The sequence below is a fragment of the Somniosus microcephalus genome, chromosome 7 (genome assembly GCF_052327205.1).
Source record: "Somniosus microcephalus isolate GS21.2 chromosome 7, FLI_Smic_1.0, whole genome shotgun sequence".
NCBI lineage: Eukaryota > Metazoa > Chordata > Chondrichthyes > Squaliformes > Somniosidae > Somniosus > Somniosus microcephalus.
In genome coordinates, this window is record NC_140993.1 from 163,188,748 (window position 1) to 163,208,980 (window position 20,233).

At 45.8% G+C, this 20,233-nt stretch overlaps 1 protein-coding gene across 1 annotated transcript in view; it reads left to right on the forward strand.

Annotated features, from left to right (window-relative positions):
• Window positions 1–20,233, forward strand: part of stau2 (staufen double-stranded RNA binding protein 2) — a 247,216-nt gene that overhangs the window by 103,768 nt on the left and 123,215 nt on the right. The window contains exon 5 of the mRNA XM_085993158.1: window positions 7,087–7,379. Coding sequence (XP_085849284.1) covers window positions 7,087–7,379 — 293 coding nt within the window. The remainder of the gene's footprint in view (window positions 1–7,086; window positions 7,380–20,233) is intronic.

Genomic DNA, 20,233 nt, shown 5'->3' on the forward strand with positions numbered 1-20,233 from the left:
TTGATAGCATCCGCGTACGAGGTCGCGTCTTGGATGACCGAGTACACTCGGTGGTTCACTTTGGAGGTCAGGACATCCAGTTTGTCCTCGTCCGATTTGATTGCAGCGGAGGCGGTCAGGAATTTTTCGAAACACCTAAGCCAGTGAGTAAACTTGGTGGATGAGTCCGCCTCCCGATGATCTAAGTCCAGGCATGCTGGTGTGAGGATCTTCTCCATTATAAAAATCTTGTTAATAAAATTGATGCGCTATCAATAACTCAAAAGACTGAGATTAAGCGAGTAATTAACAGGCTTTTATTAACGAGAGAATGAAGGTGTGCCTCGAGTGGTCGACCGGTCCAGAATACAAAGGGGCTGTGGAGCAGTCACCTTTATACCTGGATTCGTGGGAGGAGTCAGCCGAGGCATGTACAGGCATGTACACAGTGGAATACAAACAGTGGTTTACCACAGCCAACAGTTCTCATACCTCAACATGTCTAAGGAGCAGTGTGTTCGGAGGCTTCGATTCAGCAGGGAGGTGGTCACTGAGCTCTGCCACCTGCTTCAGCCAGATCTGCAGCCTCAACTGAGGAGCAGGACGTCTCTGTCGGTGGCAGTGAAGGTGACAGTGGCTCTCAACTTCTATGCCACCGGCTCCTTCCAATCTGCTACTGGGGACATTGCCAATGTCTCCCAGTTTGCGGTGCATTGCTGCATCCGCCAAGTCACGAATGCCCTCTTTAAAAGGAGACGTCAGTACATTTCCTTCCCCATGACCCTGGTCAAGCAGCAAGAGCGCGCAATGGGATTTGCAAGAATAGCGGGCTTCCCCATGGTCCAGGGCGCCATTGACTGCACGCATGTGGCTTTGCGGGCGCCACAAGAGAATGCCGAGGATTACCGCAACCGGAAGGGGTTCCATTCGTTGAACGTCCAGTTGGTGTGTGACCACAGACAGCTGATACTAGCTGTCAATACCCGCTTTCCAGGCAGCAGCTACGACGCCTTCATCCTGCGCCAGACTTCTGTGGCAGACCTTTTTGAAGCCCCGGCTCACCCAGGAGGCTGGCTTCTCGGGGACAAGGGCTATCCTCTGTGCACCTGGCTGATGACCCCGCTCTGTGCGCCCAGCACCCCTGCTGAAGAACGATACAATGAGAGCCATCAAGCGACCAGGAACATCATTGAGCACACAATCGGCGTGCTAAAGGAACGGTTCTGCTGTCTGGACCATTCCGGGGGAGCCCTTCAGTACTCACCTGAGCGAGTCTCCCATTTCGTTGTAGTATGCTGCATGCTACATAACCTGGAGGAGGAGGAGCACCAAGACGGGAGGGAGGCACAAAGTGCAAGGGCCGTCCGTCAGCGGCTTATTGCAAGTCGGTTCTAGGCCCCCTCTGAGGGAATGGCTTGTGCCATTGAAAGAACATGAATGGAACTGTTCTGCAACCCCTGAGCCGGTCAAGGCAGCAAATAGTTCAAAGAGCAAACATGCACAATCTGAATAAAGACACTTCTTTATTTAACAAACTGTGTGCCCTTCCCGCATGACAAAGTAATAGAGAGAAACCCCCAAAAAAACAGTCAGACACATAACTGGCTCTCACAACCTGGAGACAATGAACAAAAGAGTTAACAAAAAATGAGCACGATCCTCGGCCTTCACTAAAAAAATTAACAGCATTTTGCCACACCTACTTTTTGCCCTTCGAGGGTGATCTGCTTCACTTGCGAGATTGGCCCCTTCCCACCCTGCAGCTCATCCGCAATGGGACCCCAGTGGCTGCAGCAAGGCTGGGGGAAGGCTGCTGAGTGTCAGAAACTGAGTCGGCAGATGCCCTTGGGGGACAGCCTGGACCAGCTCTGGGCCTGGAGGGCCCGGCTGCTGACTGGTCCAACTCTGCATGGGCGGCAGCAGTCTGTCCTACGGGTGGTGGCAGCTGCAGTGGAGAAGTGACAGTGTTGGCAGCAGGAATGCTGCTATCCTGACAGAGGACAGGCACTCCCTGGTCGGACGACACAGTGGCACTCCCACGGGGCAGCACTGCAGCATCCGGAGCAATCTGCTGAAGCACAGACTGCTGGTCTCTGCGCCGCGACGAGGGCCCCGGCGATTCGTGCCCGATGCAGCGAGGGTGGCAGCAGTCAGTGCTCGTGTGGCCTCAATCTGCATCTGCATCAGACCAGCCGCTGACTGCATTGCACCACTAAGCACTTGCGTGGAAGCCGCCTGTGCTGCCTGTGCTGCACCGAAGTCCTGCAGACTCCTTGCTAGTGCTGCACCGAAGTCCTGGACACTCCTTGCCAGTGACTCAATGGATTTGGGCATCCTTGCCACTGCAGCCATGAGCTCAGTGTGCCTCTGCTCCGCCTGGGCGCCCATTTCAGCGAGGAGCCGCACCTCTTCTGCGTTCACTGTAGCAGGACTGGAGGCCAGACTTTCCCTCTGGGGAGAAGGCCGCCGAGCTTCCATACCGCCCCCCCCCCCCTGCGTTGCTGCAGCCCGCTGGGCCCCGGAGCTTCACCATCCTCAGACCCTTCCCCCCTGCCCCCCTCCAGGTAAGACATGTCCCCATTATGGCCATGGGCTGCCTCGGCTGAGGGTGGCACTGATGGTCCGGCTTCTTCTTCCTCCTCGCCTTCAGACTCACTCACAGTGGCAGCTTGAGGGCCCGCCTCCTCACTTGGCGAATCAGCATCTGAAAGCAGGGAGTTGCAAGAGTTGCTTTAGCGTGAGGACAGGGCGTCAGCGAGGGAGGCATGAGTGCTGCAATGCACTGTATTGGTTCGATAGTGGCAAAGGATGCTGGTGTGAGGCACAAGTAGAAGGAGAGAGGTCAAAAAGGTGATGACCTTACCATTGCTGTCCAGGGGTCAGCATCTCCAGTGGTGACGGGGCCAATCATCCGGCCTGCCATAATGCGCTGGACTCGCTGCTCCAGATCGCTGAGGTCTTTAAGGTGAGGCCGGCCTGCCCCGGTCCATTGCTGCTGCCTCCTGTTATGGGCCAGCTTGCCCTGCAAGAGAAAGGATGGGCTCTGAGTACAGTGTGAAGCCCTGATCTTGTCTGCACTGCCTCCCATGGTGGAATAGCCCTTACAGTGTGTAAAGTGCTGAATGTGCGTGTGAGTTTCATGAACGGCCCATAGGTGTTGGATGAGGGCTGGGCATTGGGGCTTTCAGGACCCTTTGGCCATAAAGTGAGGTAAACATGCAGGGATGAAGAGGATACTGAAAAGGGTACTCACCCTGTCGACCCGAGTGAGGTCATTGAACTTCTTCCTGCATTGCACAGGGGTCCTAGGCACCATGATGCTGGAGGTCACTCTGTGAGCCACCTCCCTCCAAGCTTTGTGGTAGTCGGTGGGCAGCGGCCTCCTGCCACTGTCTGGAAACAGGATAGATCGCCTGCGCTCCACCGCACCAACCAGAACCTCCAAGGCCCCCTCGCTGAACCGCTGCGCTCGCTCCCTGGCCCTCTCCATGGTCCTAGGCGTTAGAATGTGGCAGCAGGTCTGTCCAGGCCGAGAATCAGGGCTCCGATGTGCAGGGTGTGGCTGCAATCCAAGATCGACCCTCCCCTTTGAGAGCTGACCGGCGCCAGCGTGTCTGCGTGCAATCGCTAACTGGCCGCACCTGCGCTGCGCCCGCCCTCGGTGGTAGCGCCTCACTTCTATGGCTTAGCGCCTTAGGACAGTCGTGCAGCGCCTGTTTTAGCGCTCCAAGCACATCCTGGGGCGAAGCAGGTCAATTTAGCTGAAGGTGGCGATAATTTGCGCCAGGCGCTAAATTTCACGCCCGCTCGAGTATAACGCCCCAAACGTGGCGATACTGAATTTCTAGGCCAGAATATTTGCACCAAAGATAATTGTTTGTTTCCTATGGGAAGAAAACCATACTAAATAGAGTTAAATGAATAGGCTAGTAAAAGTTATCTCCTAGTGTTGTTTCTTAGTTGGCCAGAAACCACTTGGAAACATATCCCATTCTTACCATGCCACAGGCTCTTTCTGGGTCAGCATGTGGAGGGTTTTTCTCTATTCTTTCTGTAATGCAGCTGTTAGAGTAACTGATGTTTTCACTAAGTACTGTTTTTGTGATGTGACAACTCAGAGAACTCTGTAAGCTGGTCCCAACATTTATGAGTCCCTTCTGCAGTTTTTGTACTACTTTGTATATAGAGATTGCATGAATGAGGAAGAACATTAGATTACTTACCGTAGATTTGGACTTGCCTTCTGTTCAACCTCTCTACATATAAAGCTCTCACGTAACCTACCTATTGATTCCTTTTCTGACTGAGTGCTACTTGGAGCTATTGTTATCGGTGTATATGTTTACAGTTTCCTGCTGCTCCTACTCTGGTTGACTCGATTTCTTTTTCAGATCAAAATAATTAAGAATGTTATTCGTAAAAGACCACCTAATCAAAATTGTCACACAATGGCACCAAATCCTTAAAGTGAAGAGTCCCAAAGTGTATATACATGTTCAGCTACATTCAAAAATGAGGAAGACCATTCGCAAGTTCGATTAACTCAATTCTCTATTTAATAGTCATTTGAGCAATGACAAAATTGTAGGGTTATGAAACTTTAGGTCTATGTAAGTCTTAATGTTCTTACTACATAAGCCCAGTCAGTGTCTTGTGAAGAACAGACATGAAGTTCCATCTGAAACAAGTATAAATATACAAAATTAGACCTGAACTCTGAGGTGCAAGAACCCAAACCTAGACACAAAAAAGTTATTTCCTTTAAGTTACTACAAATATTTAAGCATTATATCAAGTTTCATTTCACAAGTATTCACAAGGTCAAAACTCTCCAAGGCAATAATTAAGAAACACTGTGTTGCAATTGGGTTTTGTTTAGTAAATGTGTGAGAAAAATAATCTGAAGGGCATGAGAAGAAGCGGAAGAGTGTTAGACTTGGCATGCCCGGGAAAACTAATTTCAGTTGTCTTTATCACTTGATAAGCAAAAGTAGGCATGTAAGTTGCACAATAAGGATCAGTCATGTTTGTTGCCTGATTGTCACATTTTCTGAAGTACCTCTCCAGATCAACAAGTTGACAGCATGAAAGTGATAGCATTGTCTGCCCCAGTGTAAAAAAGACATTTGTTGTAGGTGAAAAACAGACTGAGTGACCTTAGTAATGTTAGCACATGATAGTGTAAAAGATAGTCACATGGTATAGGTGAAACTTTTAGCACATTTCTCTACATGCAGTTAATGGCCACCTCCCCTCAAAGTTCTTTCAAGTATAGTCAGTATTACTGTTTTTCTACAGAGCAATCTTTTCTGCTATAAACAGAACTTTAGAAATATTCCTAACTTTTAGTTGTTGCTTTAGTAACCCAGTGACAGGTTAGATGGCTGCAGTGCTTCATGTGGTAGCAATTTGTGCGGTACCTGTTACTTATATTGAATTAGTTAAGGTTTAATTTTGAAAGAGAAACAAAAATTGTTTCTTGTTTCTGATGCTAAACCTGTGGTGTAAACTTTTTATCTGTATCTTTGTGACGTTAGAAAGTGCATACATATATGCTATTAAATTCTGCTTTCAATTAATTTAGTCCATTGCACTGTTTCCAAAAAGGTGTGGAGCCACATTTATTGGCCAAATTTAATTATGTATGAAGCTTTGTTGCCATGTAAATCAATACAAGATTCTACAATAAAGCAGTATACTTTATTAAATGTAATACTTTTAACAGGGAGGGTGACTATGGTTAAGTGCCATCACTGATGAGCACCTGGCTGATTGGCCCTGCATACATCCTTTTCCTAAAGTATTGAATGGAGTGGGCTACATGTGCTGAACTGACACAGGGCAAATGATCCCCTTGCAGCTCATCTGGTCTGCAGCATTGGATTACTAATCTTTTTAGAGGCTGGTTACAGGCTAGTCATTATCCCATACTCTGCAGAGACCTGGAAGGGGGATTAATAAAGCACCTGGATTCAGTCTTTAACTAATATTTGCAGGGACTTTCAATAAGGCAGACCATAAACACTGATCACAGAGATATGGAGCGCTAACCTACTTGAAATTAATTATTGATTAATTTTAATTTGGCAAATTCGAGGTGGTAGAATTGCAATATTAGTAGTCCTAGCAGCAACATCAGTTAAGGAATACTAAGGAGGTATTTTCATCTTCACCGCTTGGGCAATATCGCTTTTCATCGTATTAAAATCAATGGGATGAAAATTGGGCGGGTTCTAAAATAGGTGGGTGATCCGCTCTGCTGTTTTACTGCCCAAGTGGTGACGGTGAAAATTATCCCCTACATATTTAAATGCTTAAAATCAAAATGTGACAGAGCTAGCTTCTATAGTAAGATTAACAGTATATGAAGTGGAATAGGCAGCATTACAAATGTCTTCATTTGCCACTAGATCAAGTGGTATTTCAGCACTTCAGGAAGACAGATTAAGTGCAATATCCAGTGTAGTTAACCATAAATGTGTAAGACACAACATACATTTACTGAATTCACAGAGTAAAGATATACAGGGAACTTTGTGATATCCGGCACCGATGGGACCAAGCTGTTGCCGTCCCATCAAAACTGCCGGACAAACCAGCAGTAATGTTAAAACATACGGCGCTCAAAAGCTCCGTATCTAGCAACAAACCCTGTTGCTTAGCAACAGCTTCTAAACAGTCGGCCGTAGCTTGCAAGCGTCTCTGTAGCTAAGCAACAGCTTCAGCTACACCTTGCAGAGCCTGACTGGTGAAAAAAAAGCAACGAAAAGAAAAAAAACTTACTGAACCGACTCCTGAATTTTGCCAGTGGATCGAGCATTCCGGACAGTTAACCTCCGGATAAACCAAAGTTTCCTGTATTGGAGCAAATTGCAAATTACTTTTTCATTCCAAGATTTTTTTAAATTAGGGTAAATTTACGCTATAGAATTTTAAGTTATCCTGGTGCTTGCTACAGTAGTTGCTATATTTCAGATTTTTTTTGTATTTAGTTGCTGTTGATAAATCCGCAAAGACAATTACCCAAAATACAGTAACATTATAGTAAAACTCCTTGTAGAAAATAAAGAATGTAATAATATGACTATTATCTTCTTTCATTTACAGCCCAGAAGGGAATTCTCCACCTCTCCCCTGATGTTTATCAAGAGATGGAAGCAAGTCGTAACAAGGCAGCTCCTGCAATGAACTATTTGACATCTAAAGAAATAAACCAAGGATGTAGTTCATTCTTCAGCACCACCAGCAACACAGCAGCCATTGCGAGGGAGCTTCTGTTGAATGGGACATCCCCGACTGCAGAAGCTATAAGCTTGAAAGGAAAAGCACCTGCTTCCCCCTGTTCAGCAGTACAGCCCTCTCAGCAGCTAGAGTACTTAGCCAGAATTCAAGGTTTTCAGGTGGGGAAAGTGAAACTGTTTAATGGTTAATAATTTCTCTTTTTTTTAATTACAGTATTTGGAACCATACATATAATTTTCCATATTCACATTTATTTTCCAAAATTGATAGGACACCTATGTATCCAATTATGAAGTATTTTTAGTGTTAACAGGTTAAGTCCAGGCTTACCAAACATAACCACTGTATGTGTCATTTTCCTGTACGTTTTTTCTTTCTCAGATCAGCTTATAAAAGGGATTGTCATTTTCAAAAAGTTGAAATTGAGAAACACTTTGAAAATCACTGTAAATTCCATAACTATATAATGTGCACTTGGATCGGAGTTGCTGATATATAAGCAAATTTGTAAAGTATTTCAGGAAAATCAAATACAAAATATTGCAAGGTAAAATCAGCTCACTGTCCCGTCAAAGAAAGACAAAGGTTTGTTTGTGCCCTTATCTTTGATTGAAACAGCCTGACTAATTCCTCACTTGGACTATTAAACTAATCACACTGTGTAAACAAAGGAAAAGCATTAATTTATTTACAAATGCAGTGCAGTTTTACACCTTTCTCTTCTCTTTCCTCCACTCACATGAAGGCACTGACTCCTGCTGCATAAAGTTCCTCGGTGTCTGCAGCCCTCCAGTATCTAGTCCAACTGTTATTATTTGTAAGCCAAACTATCAGTGTCAGCAGGCTATTCAACCATAGAGGGCATCACAACCAAGCCTTATCCTTTCCTCACCCAACATACAAACATATGTACCTTCTAGCTGGAGTCCTCAGATAGCAATTAGAGTAGGAATGTTAACTGATTTTTTTTTGCGCCTTCCTATCCCAGGGCTTTTGAGGTCAACTGCTGCATCCCACCTGAGAGAAGCTGACTCAGCATGGACCATAAATCAAATCTGAAACATTTGTTTGTATGGCATAGTATTACACAGCACAGTCTCTTTAACAAACTAAGCCATCAAAAGAGCCAGCATTTACAATTATGATAGTTTCTTTTAGAAAATTTATACTGTAAGAAATTTAATTAAAGCTTTGTTACAATTTTTCCTCCGGTTGGCTAAAATGTTTAAATGATCCTTAGCCACAGTGGCTACAAAGTTTTAAACTGAAAAGTAAAATGATCAGAGCCCAGTAAGGTTAAGTGTAGGATATATGACATAGAACAGTGGTTTTCTAGTAATCTGATTACTGTTGAATCAGTATAAACAATATAATTAGTTACTGCAGCACCATAAAATCCTGGTAAACTAAGAATGTTGACTTTAGATTCCTAATTGTGTCATCAACATGCACCTACATAAAGTTCTTGCCTGCTGCCAGTGTGACAAATTACCATTCTAAATTTAAACTCAGTTGGAAAACATTTAGCTACAGTTAGAGATTTTCATTTTTAATGTTTTATATTAAAACATACTTTTTCTGGCTTATAAATTAGTGAAAATGATAGAATATTATGGTAAGAATTAACTTAAAAGTGTGCATATACAGTCTACTCTTAATTCAGAGTTGTGTAATTTGAATTATCTAGTGATTCAACTGTTATTTAGCGCAAAACGCCTCCTGTATTTTAATAAATTGCATAATTCGAATTACTGGATAATGTAATCTTTGTTCAAGCAAAAACAATTTCAAATTAACAGGAGTCGACTGTAAAGGCACTTTTACTGCACCATTGTTTTACCATTCTGTTTCACATTGTGGTAAAATAATAACATTGTGGTAAACTGTTAATGTTGCACAGGTTCTCATTCATTATTGCATATAAAACCACTAAGAGATTTGGGTTTAACATCTCAAGAGTAAGCAAGTAATATGCCTGGCTCAGTATGGATTTTATCCCAGTAACCTCTGCTACCAGTTTTCCATCATATTAAACATTAATCTGGATTTTTCAGTCAGCGACGAACAAACAGAGCTAGCTGTTCATTACACTTATACTTGCCCACAGACCTTTTGTGGGCTTTTGCAGTGGAACATGCGGTTATTAGAGAGTCAAACAGCGCAGAGCCCTCTACAGGGAATCTGGGACCTGTGTGAACAAGGCAAGCAACAGTGTGTCGTCTTAACCAATCAGATTGAAGAATCCTAACTGAGCCATGCAGAGTCTAGACCAGGAAGTGTAAGTTAGAATAGTTAATTCAATGTCAAATCATGTACAGAAAGAGAAATAAAGAGAGGGAAAGAAAGATGGGATTAGGAGAGAGAGATAAAAGAGACAGAAAGAAAAGAGTAAAAAAAAAATTGGCCGAGAAATTGTGATCGGAGGCATACCTCCAGAGTACGCCTCCAAACCGCGAAACAATTCCGAAAGTACCTCCTGACGCCCAGGCTGTGAAGAGTTGCGATCTCAGGCCTCCAGGAGGACGGCAGCGTAAAGGCCCATGGATCCCAGGGACACAGGCAGTTCGGAAGCATCCCTGGGATCATGTGGGCCTGGTCCTCCAATAACAAAGGAGAATTCCATTGCAATCATTTATGAAGGGAATCCCCTAATGATATGCAATGGAATCCCCAAACAATTATACAATGTACTGAACTGCAATTTTATTCATAAGTTCCTTCATTGCACCAACCTCAATAAAAATTTAATTTTTTGATAAAAAGTTTTAAACATCTTAATCTGGGCCAATATTTGGATAAACTCATTTCAAGTGTGTGCATAATTTTGGATTTTAAATGTTTTATTTAAGTCTTATATATACCCTTACACTGATGCAAGCGGGTCCTACACCTGCTTTTACCAGCCGTCAGTTGTATGGGCAATTGCTGGACAGTTGTTAGGAAACTAGCCGAACTCTGCACCAGCAATACTCAGTTTTCAGGCGGTTCGGATGATCTGTCAAAGCACATGCGGAAATCCAGAAGTTGCGGGGCCTTTCAAAGGGAATACGATGGCGTACTCAGAGCCTTTATATTTTAATTTTTTAACTTTTAAATCTCGAACAATAATTAAAATATGAAGGAATGAGACTCCATACTTGTAAAAGTTGATTTTTAATGTCAGAGAAGTTGTTTGGCAGTAATTAAGACTTAGCACATCGTTAACAATTCACTTATACATGAATGGACAAGCCCTAACTTTTTCTGGCGTGTTTAGTGGGTATCTAGTGGGTAAGTACTGCAACTTCATGCCCTTCATGTATTTGAATGCCGAGTCTCTTGGCGAGATACGGTTATAGCGAAACTTCTGGAGGAGCAGGGCAACTCAGACAGCAACTTCCTGGGCCGGAATTTTCCCGTTGCCGTGTATGCGGGTTTGGAGGTGGGTCGGCTGTAAAAATTGTGGAATTAGGCAGCACGTCGGGAACCCTTTGCGCCTTTAACTCGAGCGTGTTTCCCAGCCACCACGGACCCGATCCACAGAGGCGGGCAACCTAATTCAACTCATTAACTGCTTGTTATCAGACCTTTAAGAGGGTTTTTAACTGCAGCTTCTGAATTTAACGGCATGAACACGGGTCGCACGCAGCTCGGGAACCTCGCCTGTGAAGGGGAGGCAGAAGCTCAATGGCCATTGTGCGAGGACAATAATTGAAAGCTGGGAATACCACATAAATACACACACCTTACACCTCATTAGTTGCCTAAGGGAAAGGCTCTTGCTGACTCCATTTTTGCACAGATTTACGTTTCTGGAGTTTGCAGGTCATTTCTGCAACCTCGGAAGCCACTCTCAGCACATTGCTAGTCAGTATTAGAACATTGAGGGATTGGCCCTCTAATCACTACAGCATGGGTGCCGCTTATACTGTCTTACCTTGGTCCTCAGAATCGGACCAAGATGAGCACCACCACCAACAACACAAGCAGCAGCCACACCAGCAGCAACCACAACACCAGCCTTCTCCTCAACGACCTGATGCTCCACAGGAGAGAGGGAATCAGCGCAGGGCTGCACCACCCCGGAAGCGATACCCCCAACACAGGGTATACAGGCAGAGGATGAGCTTCCTCGACATGACTGAGCAGCAGTGCCAAAGGAGGCTCAGGCTATCACGCCAGGTCATTGCAGATATTTGTAACTTGCTGGAACAAGACCTGCTGCCCAGTCGATCTGGTGGATACTCCTTACCAGTGGCTGTCAAAGTCACCAATGCCCTCAACTTCTTCACATCAGGCTCCTTCCAGGGATCTGCAGCAGACACTTGCAGGATCTCGCAGTCCGCTGACCACAGATGCATCACCCAGGTGACCAATGCTAAGTTTCACAAGTCAGCCAATTATATCAACTTTGATACTGATGAGGCCAGTGTTACTGAGCGGGCGCTCAGCTTTGCAGCTCTGGCTGACTTTCCACAGGTGCAGGGTGTCATCGACTGCACACATGTGGCCATGAAGGCACCCTATCATCATCCAGGAGTGTTTGTGAACTGCAAGGGCTTCCACCTCCTCAATGTGCAGCTTGTCTGCAACCATAAAAAGATAATCATGCATGTGTGCCCCAGATTCCCTGGCAGCTGTCATGACTCTCTCATTCTGCACCAGTCCACCCTCCATCAGCCCTTTGGTCCTCCAAACAGACTTCCTGGCTGGCTGCTTGGAGACAAGGGCTGTCCACCGAAGACGTTGCTCATGACACCCCTGAGGAGGCCAAGTACTGAGGCTGAGGAATGTTATAATAAGAGCCACATCTCCACCAGATGTGTCATAGAGCAAGCATAGGAATCACAGAAACCCCACAGTGCAGATAGAGGCCATTTCGGCCCATCGAGCCTGCACCGACACATATCCCACCCGATCCCCATAACCCCTACACCAACACATATCCCACCCCATCCCCGTAACCCCACGTATTTAATCCCCCTAACACTAAGGGTCAATTTTATCATAGCCAATCAACCTAACCCGCACATCTTTGGGTATGTTGAAGATGCGCTTCAGATGCCTTGACAGATCTGGAGGAGCCCTTCAGTACGCACCAGCCAGAGTCTCCAGAATCATCATCGTTTGCTGCGTGCTGCACAACTTAGCGCAGCAGCGAGGATTGGAGCTGTAGGAGGAGCATGGCAGACAGCACACTGCCTCTTCAGAGGAGGAGGACGAGCAGGTGGAAGACGAGCAGGAGGAGGAGAAACCTGAGGTGGAGATGGCAACAGCAGCAGGGCACATTGCTGCCTGGGATGGCCTCATCATAGCCAGATTTATTTAACTTGCTCCAATGCTGCCACATGCTCTACTAAGTCCCCCCCCTCCACCCCAACAACACCATAAAGCATCCCTACAATGACCAATCCATTGCTCGCACCCAAAGCCCCAATGCTCAAGGTTAAATAATATCTCACCATTCAATCCAAGTGACAAAGCCACTTCCAAGGTTTGAGGCAAAAATGGACAAGACCTGAAAGTGATGCAAAGAAAAACATTTATGTGCACAGTCAAAGCAACTGAAACTTAGCACTAACATTTTTTGATACACCCACGTGCATCTACTTTTGTTCCAATTTTCTTTTTCGATGCTCCTAGGAGGTGCAATCCCTGTGGTTTCAGCAGAGGTTGTTACAGTCTGCTCACTTCCCTGCTGCGACTGTGTAGACACTTTTGGCGGACGTCCTCTGGGTTTTGGAGCATGTGATGGCCCCGCCAAAGTCTGCTCCTCCTGTGCCTGTGGAAGGGCAGACTCGGCCATCGCGATCCGAGGAAGCATGTGGGGCTCTGACTGAGGGGGAAGCAATGGGGGGGAGAAGTGGGAGCGCTTTGAGAAGAGCCCCCACTTCCATGTCCCCTCTCACCATCATCCCTCTCATGAGCTGCTTGCAAGGAGCTGGAGGGCACCTTGCTGCACAGCAGTGGGGCGATGAAGGCCCAAGTCAATGTTTACATCCCTCCTTGAGAGGAAGTCTATGAGCGCCTGCCATCTGTTGTCCACAACTAACGTGCTCATGTGACTGGCGCATTAGCTGCTCCATGCAGGTGGCCATCCTTTCCACGGAACAGCACATCGTCGCCATCGCCTGCGACATGGTGGTGCTCATGTTGGAGATGGACTCCTCCATTCTTTGAACATTTGCACACATCATGGCTGCAAACGATGCCAAAGCCTCGTGCAATTGTTGCTGCCCCTCCAAGATTGCCCTCTTTCTCGATGGCCCCTGAGGCTCAGCATCTGCATGCAGCTCAGCAGAGCTGGGAGTGTCCTGCACCCTCTGACAAGGAGTCGCCACTGCTGTCCCTGTCAACACCACCTGCTCTTGCTCAATTGTGAATTGTGAGCCACCAAGTGACAACTTACTCTATGACGCAAAGGACCACCGAGGTGTGAGTATCTGCGCTGGTGCTGGCTGTGCTTGGGTCTGCTGATGCTGCACCCTCAGATGCTGGAGGTTCCTCTGAGCAGGCGTCTAACTCCTCCAGCTGGACAGCGCGGGGGAGTTATGGGAGGTGCAGTTGATGGACCTGTGGGAGAGTAAAGAGATGAATTAGAAGTGTTATAATAAGAATGGGTAACGTTACCATTATGCAAATGATGACACCTCACCAGCTGCTGACATCAGTCGCCGTATCGACGATAGCAAAACTTCAAAGAGTTTGACTCGAAACGTTGACTCTATTTCTCTCTCCACGGATGTTGCCTGGCCTGCTGAGTTTTTCCAGCATTTTCTGTTGTTATATCAGTCACCATATGAGTGACTGTTGTATGCCATGTACCTTTATGAGATGTGATTCTATCACCAGGTTGCTAGGATATCCCCCTCTCTCCGTCTCCCACGGCCAGCGTCTCTTGAGCTCCTGAAATTTCCAGAACCACCTCTTCTGCTCCTGTAAGGTGTGCGAATACTGGAGGGCCACCTCCAGTTCTCCCCCTCTCTCTATTATTGTGGGCTTTTTTCTCCTGCAAGGAGGGAAAGAAGAGAAGTTTGAATGAGAGTGATGGAATGAGTGTAAGGAATGGATGGGATACATCTGTAGAGGGTGACTATGAGGGAGTGGGGTGCCAATGCCAAATAGCCTCCTTCTGTAGTGTTACTTGCTATGATTGCATTAGGATGCGGGTGAACGTGAGGGGTGGGTAGTCAGATTGGGATGTGAGTATGTAGATAAATGGGTGAAATAACAACAGAAAATGCTGGAAAAACTCAGCAGGTCAGGCAACATCCGTGGAGAGAAATTTGAGTTGACGTTTCGGGTTGGACCCTTCTTCAAAACTGGAAAGAAAAGAAACTAGATCGGAGGCAGGGCTGCGATCGGACAAAAGAATAAAAGAAACAAAAGAAGTAAAAGAGATTAGAAGCTAGACGAGATGGTAATAGGCTGGGATTAGGTGTAAAGTGTACTGGCAGGGCAAAAGATAGCTGCCAGGTGTGAGAGAGAAACAAAAGGAAAGGGGGGGGGGAAAGGAGTGGAACAATTACAAGAGAAAATGAAATGGGGGCCGAGCTTATGATCTGAAATTGTTGAACTCGATATTGAGTCCGGAAGGCTGCAGACTGCCTAATCGGAAGATGAGGTGCTGTTCCTCGAGTTTACGTTGAGCTTCCGTGGAACAATACAAGAGGCCAAGGACGGTGAGGTCCGAGTGGGAATGGAGCGGTGAATTAAAATGACAGGCGACCGGAAGCTCGGGGTCACCCTTACGGACTGAACGGAGGTGTTCCGCAAAGCGGTCACCCAATCTGCGTTTGGTCTCCCCAATGTAGAGGAGAACACATCGTGAGCAGCGAATACAGTATACTAGATTGCGAGAAGTACAAGTAAATCGCTGTTTCACCTGGAAGGGGTGTTTGGGGCCCTGGACAGTGGGAAGGGGGGAGGTATAGGGGCAGGTGTTACATCTCCTCCGCTTGCACGGGAAGGTGCCAGGCGAAGAGAAAGGGCTGTTTGGGGTGATAGAGGAGTGGACTAGGGTGTCTCGGAGGGAGCGGTCCCTGCGGAATGCTGAAAGGGGAGGGGAGGGGAAGATACGTTTGGTGGTGGGATCACTTTGGAGGTAGCGGAAATGCCGGAGGATGATCCGTTGAATGTGATCCCACCACCAAACGTATCTTCCCCTCCCCTCCCCTTTCAGCATTCCGCAGGGACCGCTCCCTCCGAGACACCCTAGTCCACTCCTCTATCACCCCAAACAGCCCTTCCTCTTCGCCTGGCACCTTCCCGTGCAAGCGGAGGAGATGTAACACCTGCCCCTATACCTCCCCCCTTCCCACTGTCCAGGGCCCCAAACACCCCTTCCAGGTGAAACAGCGATTTACTTGTACTTCTCGCAATCTAGTATACTGTATTCGCTGCTCACGATGCGGTCTCCTCTACATTGGGGAGACCAAACGCAGATTGGGTGACCGCTTTGCGGAACACCTCCGTTCAGTCCGTAAGGGTGACCCCGAGCTTCCGGTCGCCTGTCATTTTAATTCACCGCTCCATTCCCACTCGGACCTCACCGTCCTTGGCCTCTTGTATTGTTCCACGGAAGCTCAACGTAAACTCGAGGAACAGCACCTCATCTTCCGATTAGGCAGTCTGCAGCCTTCCGGACTCAATATCGAGTTCAACAATTTCAGATCATAAGCTCGGCCCCCGTTTCATTTTCTCTTGTAATTGTTCCACTCCTTTCCCCCCCCCCCCCCTTTCCTTTTGTTTCTCTCTCACACCTGGCAGCTATCTTTTGCCCTGCCAGTACACTTTACACCTAATCCCAGCCTATTACTATCTTGTCTAGCTTCTAATCTCTTTTACTTCTTTTGTTTCTTTTATTCTTTTGTCCGATCGCAGCCCTGCCTCCGATCTAGTTTCTTTTCTTTCCAGTTTTGAAGAAGGGTCCAACCCGAAACGTCAACTCAAACTTCTCTCCACGGATGTTGCCTGACCTGCTGAGTTTTTCCAGCATTTTCTGTTGTTATTTCGGATTTCCAACATCTGCAGTATTTTGCTATCGTACTAGATAAATGGGTGGATGTGCAAGGTGGGTTGGTGTGAGGAATGATGTGCAGGAGTAGGTTTGGGAAGGCAGAGTGATGGGGATACGTTGACAGGCACATCAGGATGAAAGTGAGTGTGGCATTGCACTCACCTTTCCTGACCTCGTGAGATCATTGAAGCGCTTCCTGCACTGTATCCAGGTCCTCCTCACCACATCCCTGCTGCTGGCATCCTCAGCTGTATCCAGCCAGGTTCTTTTTGTTTCATGTGGAGGTCTCCGTCGCCTATCTGCAGGGAAGAGGACCTCCCTGCGTGCACTGACAGCCTCCACCAGTGTATGCAGCGATGAATCAGAGAAGTGTGGTGCAGCCCTCTGCCTTTGGCTATCCATCCTTCCAAAGTTATAACACTACTGTGGCCTTTCTTTGTCACCTTCCACCCTCCTCTGGCAACCTTCAAGTGAGCTCAGTGTAAGGTTGCTTTAAATATGGGCGCTGGAAACGAGTCATTGATGACGTCATCAGATCCGCACTATTTAATAGGGCTGGGAAACTCGCATGAGTCTTTCAATTGGGGCTATTAAGTGAAAGTCGCTCTAAGCTGAGAATATTGCGTTCCCGACCTGCTACGCCGCCTGCACGCACCCAACCCAATGCAAAGGTAAAAATTCCGGCCCTGATATTCATGTTTAGCTGCGCATGCGTGGACGCCAGAAGTTGCTGTCCGATTTACTGCTTAATAATGGTGAACGCTGATATCCTCCCTGTTACTTCTACTGCAAAATTCGGGCTAATATGTTTAGATGAAAGGAATATTTTAAATGAATAATTTTGTATTAAAGTGAATTGCGTATTAGAAGTTGCTGGAGCATAAATTAAAGGTTGACAAAGGAGAAGTTGGAATAGTCATGCACACAGCTGCTGGGGAAGGGGATCAGAACTGATTGCCATTTGCCAACTTGTTAATGGATTTTTAAAAAACTTCTAGTTAATCATGGTCAAGGATAACAATTACAATTTTAGAAATTAAAATGATTGCAATTGTGCAACATCCCTTAAAACAGTATTAAATTGTTTAGGGCAATTCTCATAAATTAGAGAACTTTGGGACCACAAAAGAATCACAAGGAGTGACTTTTCTCTCATTTTACTGCAGATTACAGAGAATTTTCAAGGCACTTGTAGAGTGTTGAAAATCAATTGGGAGTTTAAGAAAAACTTCACTGGCTTCATTTGTGGAAATATTTTCTTTCATAAATGGTCTTGTGCAATCTAGTGTTAGTGTCTTAATTACTAACTATAAATTATCAAATGTATTTTCTTTTCGTGTATCACAGGTGCCAAATCTACCTGCTAACCATGTTGTATAATTTGCTCATTAAAGTCTAGATCGCAATATTCTGGTATCATGACCAAATACTTGGGCAATGCTGACAAAGGTGAAAGGGCAGAAGTCTACCAAAGGATATTGGGGGCCTGAGGATTTTCTTGATAGCTCATTAGGTACATACACCACTTGGTGCATTATTGAGCCATACAGACTAGTAAAATCACCGCTTTGATTCCTGCTGTATGCTGAGTTAGATGATCGCAACTGAAGCAGTTTTAGTTACGACAATGGCCTGAGCACCCTGGACTAGAGAAGAAAAAAAGTAGCCCAAGTTCCTGTTTCTGCTCCCTGCATAGTAACCTCTGCAAGTGCATAGATATCAGACGAGAGGGAGGGTTCGGCTGTGATTCCTTCCATGGAGAAATAACCTACTGACACCCACTAACTAAGTTGACAATGACCACTTTGTACCAGAGAACGGCCAGCACCTATGGAATGAGTCCCTAGCCCTGGGGACAAGAGGTGAGAAAAGAAGAGAAAATTAAAGTGAGGAGGTACCACATGATTAATTTCTTTGCTGCAAGCCTGCCTTTTAAATATCTTTTAACATGCAGTTCTAGTCCACTGAGGACAGAACTCCAGCCATGTGGAAGAGGAGCTTGTTTTTATTTTATATTTTCTACACTTTGACATAGAAACAAATGAATGCCTTTTACATTGAATGATTTACAGAGGGATCCTTGGTTACCGTGCGCCCTAGAGCAAAGCAGGCAAATTGGCTACCTCCCAAATTGCATGTTATAATGAGGAGGGACAATATAAAAAGATACCACAAATCTACCAAAATAGATTTAATATTCAGATGCAATAATGGAAGAGTGCTTATGTGAACTGAAGCAATGACATTGATCTTAGGACTTTAGGATTATCATTTTGTCAGCTGCAAAATCATCAAATTACTACCCTGTATAGTAGGAGAATTGAAATATATTCCCTTTGCCTGGTACCACTTACAATATATTAGTTTTAAAGGCTACTTCAGGCAACATTGAGACTCTTGAAGGGAGAATAAAATAACTTCATCTTATTTTGGGAAAACACAGCAAATGGTGCACTACTGAGCCATGTGGACCAGAAGTGTCCCAGGTTTGAAGCTGATCTCAGGTGGTGGGCACTAGAATTTGCCTCCGTGACCTGATTAGGGAGGGAAAAGATCAAGCAGGGTACCTGCCCCTGATCACTATCCAGTGATTCTTGCTAAGAAGTGCTGGTCCAGTTTGCTGTTCTTCCCAACATTTTTGTCTTGTATTTTTGGCAAAACATTGCTTTCCATAAGTGATTCAGTCTCCTATAATCTAAAGCCTGTGTTCTTATACCATGCCATGTATGGGACAGAGTGTCTAGGAGTTACAGTTACCCCCTAAATTTGGTATAATGTTCACCAGAGATCACTTGGGAAGCCCATCACATTCAGCTGTCTCTCCTGACAAGCAGTAAATACCACACTGAGAAGTCAAAGCATATAAACTAAAATGACTTTAATTAATACACCAAAGATTTATTTATATATTAATTAATACACCAAATCCAAATGATAAATCAGAACAATACTTAAAAACTATAGAATTTGAAATCAGTCTATAAGGCATTAAAATAGCCTCTTTAAAATGCATTCCGGATGAAACAACAACAACTACTTGCATTTATATAGCGCCTTTAACATAGTAAAACATCCCAAGGCGCTTCACAGGAGTATTATAAAACAAAATTTGACACCGAGCCACAAAAGGAGAAATTAGGGCAGATGAAGAGGTAGGTTTTAAGGAGCGTCTTAAAAGAGGAAAGAGCGGTGGAGAGGCGGAGAGGTTTAGGAAGAAAGAAAGACTTGCATTTATATAGAGCCTTTCATGACCACCGGACGTCCCAAAGCGGTTTACAGCCAATGAAGTACTTTTTTGGAGTGTAGTCACTGTTGTAATGTAGGAAACGCGGCAGCCAATTTGCGCACAGCAAGCTCCCACAAACAGCAACGTGATAATGACCGGATAATCTGTTTTTGTTATGTTGATTGAGGGATAAATATTGGCCAGGACACTGGGGATAACTCCCCTCTCTTTGATATAGTGTCCTGGGATCTTTTATGTCCACCTGAGAGAGCAGATGGGGCCTCAGTTTAACGTCTCATCTGAAGGGATAGAATTCCAGAGCTTAGGGCCTTGGCAGCTGAAGGCACAGCCAACAATGGTTGAGCGATTAAAATCAGGGATGCTCAAGAGGCCAGAATTAGAGGAGCGCAGATATCTCGGGGGGTGGGGTGGGGGGGGGCTGGCTGGTGGAGATTATAGAGATATGGGGGGGCGAGACCATGAAGGGATTTGAAAACAAGGATGAGACTTTTTAAATTGAGGCGTTGCTTAACTGGGAGCCAATGTAGGTCAGTGAGCACAGGGGTGATGGTTGAACGGGACTTGGTGCGAGTTAGGACATGGGCAGCAGAGTTTTCGATGACCTCAGGTTTATGTACGGTAGAATGTGGGAGGCCAGCCAGGAGTGCGTTGGAATCGTCAAGTCAGAGGTAACAAAGGCATGGATGAGGGTTTCAGCAGCAGATGAGCTGAGACAAGGGCAGAGGCGAGCGATGTTATGGAGGTGGAAATAGGTGGTCTTAGTTATT